General features: G+C 30.5%; 1 protein-coding gene across 1 annotated transcript; it reads right to left on the bottom strand.

The window, feature by feature from the left end:
* Positions 1-206: 206 nt before the first annotated feature.
* Positions 207-9,329, bottom strand: LOC130673125 (uncharacterized). The gene is made up of 4 exons (XM_057478059.1): positions 9,115-9,329; positions 584-655; positions 415-504; positions 207-334 (listed from the first exon to the last, which is right to left on the bottom strand). Exons 1-4 carry the CDS (start codon positions 9,283-9,285, stop codon positions 272-274), a joined length of 396 nt encoding a protein of 131 aa, XP_057334042.1. The 5' UTR covers positions 9,286-9,329; the 3' UTR covers positions 207-271.
* Positions 9,330-10,723: the final 1,394 nt, after the last annotated feature.

Genomic DNA, 10,723 nt, shown 5'->3' with positions numbered 1-10,723 from the left:
TATAGACACAAAAGGGAGGTCGGGCACGACCACCCTCAAGCCACTAATTGTTTTTTATGGCTATTAACACCGGGTACAGAGAAGGTTGGGTATTTATTTATGTAAAAAAAATTTGTTTTGTTCACGCGTGCGTTTAATTATTTATGGATTGAAAGTGTATGAAAAATGATACTTATATAAAATTAGTAAAAAAAAAATTTTAATGTCTATTACTGAGCAGTATGTATATATATATATATATATTTGAAAATTCGTTTATATATTTTTAGTATTATACTAAATCTTCTCTAAATTGAATTATAACTACAGCATATGTCGTAATTGTGTCCAATATCTGCAATATTGAAACAATTAATTATTAATTAAAGTGATTAATTATTAATAATTATTTTTATTATAAATATATATAATTACAGGAAGTAAAAAAGAATTATCAATTGATGTTATATCAAACGCACGGCATTCTAATTTTCGTTGCAATAAACTCAGGGATAAACTGCACAGCTGTAATTAATAAGAAAAAAAAAAAATTTTTTAAGAAATATATTAATATAATAAATATAAAATCTGAAATTATATTTACTTTTTCTTTGCTTTCATTGTCCATTGTACACTTATTTTGGAGTACATGTATGCAATATGACGTCTTCTTACTCTTAAATTAAAAAAAAAATTTGCCAGTCAATAAACTTGTCAGTAAATAATTTTTTGTAAAAGCTGGAAAAATTGTATCAATAAAAACTCTATTGCTATTAATTTCACCCCCCATCGCCATTTGTGATCACTGCTCTATTTTTGGACATGTAATACTTTATTTTAATTAATGAAAATATATATATAAAAACAAAACTTCCATTATAATGTTATAATTCAAAAAATTAATTGTCATTGCGTATTTTACAAATTCGCGTTCGAGTTGTGCAATTATTTTATTAAAATTTTTCAAATTTCCAAAACTGGCTCTAAAGCGGTTAAAAACAATTCCTCTACCTTCCCTGAATAAGAAAAATTATTTGAAATGATTCAAAACAATTTGAAATGATTTAAAACAAATTGAAATGGGTGATATATAGACTTAGGTGATATACACTTATAGCATGGATTAAATCATTTTTCTTAATCAAGGTTAACTGTTTTACATTTATTATTTTACCTGTTTGATTGTTTTTGTGACAATATTAGTCATAACGATGAATCCAAAAATCATCAATAAGAGTAACAGGATAAAACTCGTGAATTTGTTTAAAAAAATATAAATAATTCTTTTAGGCCGATTCAGCAAATTCTTTACATTCAATAGTCTCGATAGTTTCGTTCTCACCCACATAATATATATCGTAGTTATGCTATATCCACCGAAATAAATAATTCCCAATAAAATAGGTAATTCATAAAACTTAAAAATTTCACACCATACATCACACAATTCACTATGAATACATTTAATATTATCAAGATCACGAGCTATTGATCCACAAATTATTCTTCTCGTAATTATACTTCTCGGATAGCAAATTTCACTAGTTATCAACTCGTCATCATCACAATTACTATTATAATCAATTAAATTACCCAATTTCAAAATTGAGATATTAATCATTTTGAATTGATTATTAATTATATTAATCACTAATGAGAATTGCATTATCATCCAACTAATTACTAAAGTGGGTATATATTCTAACAGTATAGATGTCCAATCAAATCGTCGTAATCGAAATATTAATAAACAAAAACACAATAAAAAATTAATAAATAATATAATATAAAAATTATAATCACTTTTGTAATTATTTTCCGTACAGTAAAACTCTTTTAATTTTTTATTTAATTTAATTAATTTTTCAGTTGAGTTTAAAATTTTTTTTTTACGCACAATGTAATGGAACCAAGTAATTAACGTTATTATTATTCCCAAACTTGGGATTACTAGAACAATCATTACATAGGTATATTGACTTTCAATAAATCCTCCACTGCCATATTCTGCAAAAAACCCAATCCAAATGTAGAACGAAGCCATGGCAATTAGTATTACACAATTATAAATTATGCCGATAATTGAATTTTTGAATAAATTATTGCTATAATTAATCATACGAGAATTATTCATAACTTGAGACATATCAATAGTCCAGGGTGATAATCCAATAGCTTTAAAAAAAATGTATAGTAATATAATAAATAATTTTTTGAATTTACAAAATAAATAATTTTTGGTTTCACTTATCCACGTCATAATTATTTTTTATTTTTATAAATATAAATTAATGAGAAGGTGATGTATACTTGAAAATGTATTGATGACTAATGTTGACAAATAGAAATGTATGTTTTTATGGTCAGTTGCTATGATATGTACTCGTTGCATTGTTAATGAGATGGATTGCGAGTCACTCGATATCGATGGTATCATTGAATTGCCAACATTCTTAAAACAGATTGATGGTAGATATGATTGATGTACATAGAGATAAAATTTTCACTTTGTAAATTAGAAAAATAAAGTGTAATTTGATAAAAAAATTTCTAGTATGGTAAGAGACCCAGTACCCGATCAGGAAACTAATACTCGATTACTTAAGTATTTATGTATCAATATGCACTCAGTTTTACTAAACATAGATATAAAAATACACGCAGTGATCGAGTAGTCATTCCCAGATCGGGTACTAGGCCTTTTAGCTTACTAATCAATAAATTTTTGAGACAGAAATTAATTAAAAAAATTCGCAACTCAATTAACAATTCATAGTTATCGCACGATTGAAAGTTCTACAAAAAATACAATCGATGAAATTGAAGTCAAGACAATATAAACATAAAATATAGGCTTCATGTGATCCATCGATATCACTTGATACTGACTAGGTTCCTGAGGTTTTGATTGTTTATATTTTTTTAGTGATTTTTTAACTTGATTATCAGCTATTCCACTTTCAAATAACATTTTCAATTTTTTATTTATTTTTGAATATATCGGCCAATTACGACGGGTGTAGTAAGAACTGTATATCCCTGATATAAGCGGTTTTTTTGATATATGACATGTTTCAGTTATTAATGTCCGAAGAGCCATTTCCTTTCCAGTAAATGCGTCATTTTCTCCAAGCTGAGAACAGTTTAAGTGTTCAGAAACTGATTTAACATTTTTAATACCAGCACGTTTTATTACAGACCCAGTAGTGGGGCGAGCATAAACATTGTACTTCAAATCAATTAAATCTTGTATATTTTCAACATTTCGAGCAATATTTTTTGACGTAAGAACTGTATTCAAATATGACTGTATAACGATATTTGAAATCATAAAAGTAACTAAAGTTATACCAAAGACAATATTTCCGGAAATAGTAACTGTTGATGACGGTATTGGAAAATTTAAGGAAATACGTAAAATGTCGATTAAATTTTTTGAGTATGGATCTTTGAATATGTAACGTAATAAAATAAATATTAAAATGCTGGTGACAAAAAAAAGCGTAGTAATAGATAGAGGAAGAAAAGAAAATAGTTGCCCAGAAATTTTTTTAAATTTTCGCTGTTGAGTAATGACATAAATTCCTGTTTGCTGAAATGGATCAGTTAACTCGGCATTTTTAAGAGTATCTCTTAAAAATGGAGAGTACATTACTAAATCTATTTTTCCAGCTGCAAGTTTCGATAATAATCCTGGGCCAGTTTTATTGTCAAAGCTCCCAATAACTTCGGCAATTTTATCGTCACTGATTAACGTAGCGTTCAAATTATTCATAAGTAATTTTATTATCTCATAATCGTATCCTTCAAAACTCAGTTTCCCGTTGGTGATTTTGTATGAAACAAATGGCGGAACATTAAGAATATTAACTCTTACATTATATCCTCCAAGATTATCTGTTTTTTCGAAAAATATCTGTTGACATACCAGATCATCTGAAAAGAAAACTTTCACTACAGCTATCTGATTAAAAACTCCGATTAGATCCGATCGAATTGGCTCTGTTAAAACGAATCAGTGAAAAGTGCTGCAAATCAGTGAATATTCACTGCGGATCAGTCCCTCTGCGGGAACGGGACGTTGGACATTCAGGCTCATTAAACGAGTCCGTGATTGGATTATGCGGAGAGAACGAGAGGTAGACTACTATCTTTCCCAACTTCTGTCCGGTCATGGCCAGTTTAATGAGTACTTGTATCGCATGGGGATCCGAACCGATCCTTACTGCCAATACTGTCCGCAAGTTGTCGACTCTGCCGAGCACACTTTCTTTTTCTGTCAGCGTTGGTCTGAAATACGGCTGCGCTTTCAGGAGGAGAAGGAAGTGCCAAATGCCGCTGACCTGGTGATACCTTGGATGTTGGCGACGGCAGACAATTTTAACACAATGACAACATACGCCCGAAAGCTGATAACGGAGAAGAAAAAAGAAGAGCTTGTGTAGAGCCGAAGAAGATGAACAGCGACGGCGACAAGAAGAGGAAGACTAGCACTGCGAAGTAATGCTAACGCGGTCCCGCAGTGCTAGGTCTGAAGAAGAGAAGGATTGAGGTTTTTAGCCGGTAGGGCCCCCAAGGATACAGTTATTTGCTTAAAACATCATTTAAGTAAATACATCCTTGGGGGAGGAGCCCGGCACACGGAGAACAATAGGCATATGGAGAGCAGCTTATGCTTTTCATATGAATATTGTTTTCTACGGTGCGGTGACGCATTTTTCCCTCAATCTCCTTCCTATAAAAAAAAAAAAAACTGCGGATCAGTCCCAAGTATATCAGTGATGTACTTGGGACTATTTATGCCATGAATATTTTCTGATTAAAGTACTTCTCACTGATTCATTTTAAGAGAGTGATTGACACTCAATCGGATTACTCTCAACTTCAATCAGAAACCAAAATTCGAACAGAATTGCTCAGGAGAATTCCAAGTATCCAATTGAATTTCAATCGGAAAAGAATATTCATAATTTTTCGATTATTTTCCGATCGAATCCGATAGAAATATTTGAATCGGATTCAATCGGAAAATAATAATTTTGTTCTCCGATTGACTTTTCAATTTCTGACTAACTGTTGATCGGATTTATTCAAAACTTTCTGATTAAATTCGGTTAAAATTAATTGAAAGTCAATCAGAAATTTCTGATTAAATCCAATTTGAGTTTTTCCAATCGGATTCAAACGGAGTTTCTAATCAGGGCTTTATGGTAATACTTTATTTTACTGACCCGTATTGTAGATTCGGCTGAATAATGTCCAAGAATGATTATTAATGGCTGGTACCTCGGAAACTTTATTCCAGGATCTTGGTGCAAAATCAGTAAACGGATTAAATGAATATAATTGAGGATTTAATTTTTTATAATCCCAACAAATGAAAACAACATTTAGTATGTCTTTTTTCCAAGCCTCCATTAAGAATGATTGAGCATTGGCGCATCCATTTTTACTGTCCCCGCCATCCAATATTATGAAATACTGATTAAAATCCCTCCATGTTGCATTCATAAGAATGTCTTCAACTTTTTTTGGTGACGTTATCACCAAAATAATCCAAGGAACTGGCGTTTTTTGATCCATCGGAATCTTATAGTTTTCTGACTTATCTAGCAGTATATTTGATTCAGTCACACTTGCATAAAAATTTCTACACAACGAATTTGTTAACAGGTCAGTAATAAAAAAGCTGGCTCTCACGTCACGAGAGCAACTTTCCATCAGATTTATCTAGAAATTTTATTTTCATTTAAAATTAATAACGCAAACAAGATATTGAACCTGTTTTTCAATTACCGTTAAGTCAATTCGTTTATCCTTTTCCATTGAAGGTACTTGTACATAAAACGCATCAAGATAATGAGTAAAAAATAATAAAAGAAAAGTAGTATAATAGAACATTAACAATAACAGAATATATACTTGCTATTACTACAACACGTTTGTGTTTATTGTCATTAAAACTGAAGGATAACATAAGTCATTTTGCACAACTATTAGCATCTATCACTGTTCAGTTTACATATAATCACTAGTTGTTTCTCATTTGTCATGCAATCGGATAACAGTCTAAGTAAATTATTGATTGGATTAATGCAATAAATTTATTACTTACTTTCGTATAAAATTTACACTTTTCAATATCAGCTTAAGCGGTTCCAAATATTATACATTGAAATACAATAACCATTCGAAAAACCGTTAAATTAATTCGTTTATATATTTTCCTTGAATATTTTTTTTTTATAACTAATGCGTGGAGATATCAAATAGTGAATAATAAAATCAAAATATTTTACGATAAAAAAATTTCACTGACATTCACATTATCAGATAATGGACTCGCTATCGCTTCCAGATGTCTGTGTTTATAGAACTAATAATAACTATGAAAAACTATTATACAGATTATCGCAATGATTTCACTTATTGTTATAACGTGTGCTGATTTACGACCTTTACGTTTGAAAAAAAAAAAAAACAGAGTAAGCCATAGATTGGATAAACGTAAGTTTAAATATAAGGATATGAAAAGCATAAGATATCAAGATAGACCAATTCGACAAGATGGAGGACAATCTCAATGAACAATTAAAAAAACAAAGAATAATTTTTTTATTGTTTTTGTGTTTATTTAAAGCAAACATAGTTACATATTTGGTTCAAAATCTTATACAAGAGCAAATCGGGCAAACTTTTTAGGGAAGAAGGGGGCAGAGTGGGCCCCTTAAGGAAAATAATTATAATATCATTAATTTTTTTAACGCGTTTAATTCTTTTTAGACCCTTGATACTTATTTTCACTTCATTATGCTGCGTCCATTAAAATTGAAAAATCGAAAATTAGGGGTAAAGTAGGTCCTCTAAAAACCTTCGGATTTGATATTTTTTATTCTTTACACACTAGCAGCTAGAGATTATTTTTGTCAGTGAAGAAAATTTGAAATACTATGAAAAAATGTGTGTACTTGAACACTTGGGAACTTTAATATCGATCGAAACACTGTGGACTAATTGAAGGACTATTGACATGTTTGTGCAATTTCAAGTAATTATATATGTACTGTCACGGAGCACGCAAATACTGCATATCAATTAACAAAATGAGTGCATTGTGTTTTTGAATGCGAATTTCACTGCATGTATTATAAATAATATTTTTTTTTCAGTTATTTGTTGACAAAAATTATTGCTACGAGTCAGACGCAAAGGACTTTTTTTGTAGAGAATTAAAATTTCTATAAAATTGTCACTTACTTTTTTGCTGTAAGTCTAGTAGTTTGCTAGGAAAACGAAGAAAACCACAAAAAATCAATAAAAATTTACTTTAGGATTTTTTATGGAGGGAATCAGTCAAGTCACACAAATGCTACTATAGAAACTTTTGAAGAGCAAGGAATCTCCTAATGATTACTGACTATGGACAATAGACTAGCACAAATTCTAGCTGTTATAAATAATAATTAATAAAAAAAAATCTTAGATTTACATGTTAAATAAATGGAAAAATATCAAAAATAAAAAGCGAGTTCTTAAAATTAAAATTGAGGGCTGAAATTTTGTCAGAATTTTTTTTTCAATGTGTAGAATAATATTTTGAGATGAGACTTGAAAAAAAAAAAGTCATGAATAGTCGTGGAAAACATAACTCTATAATGAAAACAACCAACGAAATAATAATAATGGCTATAGAAATATGATATATATATTCCATATGACGAATCGATATGTCTTGATATTGATCAGGTTCTTTGCGTCTTGGTAATGGATATTTTTTTAAAATTTGTTTCATCTGATAATTAGTGAAGCCGCCTTCAAACAACAGTTGCAGTTTTTTATTTATTTTGGGATATAATGGCCAATTACGACGAGTATAATAAGACTGATATATTCCTGATACGAGTGGCTTTCTTGGCATATGACAGGCGTCAGCGGTTAATGTTCGGAGAAATCTTTCATCATTAGAAAATGCAACGTTTTCCTTGTAATTTTCGATAATTTCTGAACAGTTGAAATTTCTAAAAGTTCTATGCTCAATTTCAAAACCACTCGCGTTTAGTAAATTCTTAATGAATCCATTAGCTAAACCACTATACTTCATTTCAATTAAGTCTTGAATATTCTCGACATTCTTGGCTACATTTTCTGATATCAATACTGTTTCCATGTATGATTGAATAATTATATTTGAAACCATAAAAGTGACCAAAGTAACACCGAATAGAATTTTTCCCGGATTGGTAACTGTCGATGAGGGCAACGGTAAATTCAAATAAACACGTCCCAGTGAACACATGACTTTAATATGATGTAAATGCTTCGCATCATGAGTCGTGCAAAAATAATAAATTGACAGCTGGTTCAGTTTTCTTATAGGGAGCGCTAGTAGTACATACATGAGTAAAATAGATAGATAGTATACGTCTAAAAATAGAGCGAGATCTATACGAATGTAAATGTGAAAAAAAAGACAGAAAAACATAGTCATGTGGGCAAGTGTGCGCAAACCCGTTCATTTCGGAGTAAAATGCATAGGCTTGCGTACACTTGCCCCACATGACTCTATGAACGATAAACTTTAAGAAAAAATCTCTGAAAATTCATCGATTTTTACTGATATCTTTGATATGGAAAAGAGTTGGTTGCTGATATTCGATAGGGTTCATCCTAAGGATAAATGACAACTTCTACAACAAGAATTAGCTTGATTCATTGTTCGTGACGGCTTAAATTCAAGCAACTAACAGACATACATCCTAACTGTGATTGGCTTTATTCCCAAACAACTCACACCTTGGTGGAAATTTTTCGGAATTTTCTCTGAAAAACTCAGTTCTAAAGTTATAAAGACGTTTTCAGAATTTTTCAGAGAAAAGTCTGATAAATTTCCAACAGGGCGCCTGAAAGGATACTCCTCGAGACGAATTATCGGGAAAGGGTTAATAAAAAAATCGACCATCACATTAATCAGACTTTAAAGTTTCCAAAAATCATCAATAAGTACTCAATTAAATAATTCTTTAAATGATTAAAATGACTTTATACAAGCATTTTGCAAAACGGCGGCTATTCGACATGGAATCTCACCTAAATGCTTCGCATTTGAGGCGTGCAATAAAAAATTAATTTACTTACTCGTATTGTAGTTTTTTCCGAACAATGTCCAAGAATGATTATTGATTGCTGGTACCACTGAAATTTTTTTCCAGGATCTTGGTGCAAAATTAGTGAACGGATTAAAAGAATATAATTTAGAATTTTTTTCCTGATGATCCCAGCAAATGAAAATAACATCAAGTATATCATTTTTCCAAGCCTCCATTAAGAATGACTGAGCATTAACGCATCCATTGCTGATGTTCCCGCCATCTGAGATTATGAAAAATTGATTAAAATTTCGCCATATTTCATTAAGCAGAACTTCTTTCACTTTCGTTGGTGATGTTAAAATCATAGTAACACAAGGAACAGGCGTTTTTTCATTCATTGGGATGCTGTAATTTCCACTTTTGTCAAGCAGTGTCACTGATCCAGTCATACTCTTATCGTCAGATGAGTCAGTTATCAGAATACTTGCTCTTACATCAGGAAAACATCCGTCAATTAGATTTGTCTAAAGTTTTGATAATGATAATTAGAAATTAATAATATAAATTTAAATAATAACACACTCTGTAAAAAATTTGCGGAGTGAACGTGGAGTAAATGGGGAGCGGATGATTTTGTATTTATTTAATCCCCTATGAGTGAAATTCATTCCGAGAGAAGTTTATTTTAATATGGAAACTCCAGTTCAGAGTAAAATTCACTGCTAAAGGGAGTTTATTTTAACATTAAAGCTCCGAACTGAAATGAATGCGGATTTAAATAAAATCCAGTTCACTCCCGATTTTTTACAGTGTAGGCTTACAAAAATTGAGTTTTTTATCTGGGGTTTCAATTTTTATTATTTCAATAAAACAAGTGCACTCTATTAAAACTAGAATGAAACACAAAAAAGCTTAATGGTAAATAAATTTCGACATATCCTCTTCTAAAAAGTTGATGACCGGATGTCGTATCGTTTTACGTCACTTCTGTGACTATTTTATTCGGTTGTCGATTGGTCGACCGAGATAATGGCGGGATTTCTGAAAGAATGAAGGCGAGCGAAGCGAGCGTGTTATGTCTCGTTTTTTAAATTTTGAAATGAACATTACGCCCTTAAGTGGCAAAAAATGGACTGTAAAGTTAAGAGCTCTTCGAAATGTCTGTACAAAATAAAATCCATATTTTTTTACAGCCTGCATATATAAATATTCATAAATTACCGTTAATTCAATTCGTTTATCTTTTTCAATTGATGGTATTTTTATGTTATATCCATAAATATAATCAATAAATATTAATAAAATGAAAATAATACAGTAGATTATATGTACTGACATAATAGTAGTACATAAAATTTCTGACAACTTCACACTTCAACAAATTATTACTAACTGAAGTGGAGCTTAGGTAACATGCAATATCATTTGCGGCTACTCCTCGTTAGCAAATTATATCCATTATACTTATTAGAGATCGATTATCTTTCATGACCGGTCGCAAAAACGGAAGCTAAATAAAAACTGCCTGCATTTCAAATATTTTTAATAAATCCTAAAACACATGTGTGCTGCAGAATGCAGTCAGAAATTGCTTATAGATAACAAAATTTATCAGCATAAAATAGTAATTGATCATTTATTATTTAAATTTTATA

This window comes from Microplitis mediator, chromosome 8, assembly GCF_029852145.1.
Source record: "Microplitis mediator isolate UGA2020A chromosome 8, iyMicMedi2.1, whole genome shotgun sequence".
Taxonomy (NCBI): Eukaryota; Metazoa; Arthropoda; class Insecta; order Hymenoptera; family Braconidae; genus Microplitis; species Microplitis mediator.
This window is presented reverse-complemented; position numbering and strand designations above follow the sequence as displayed.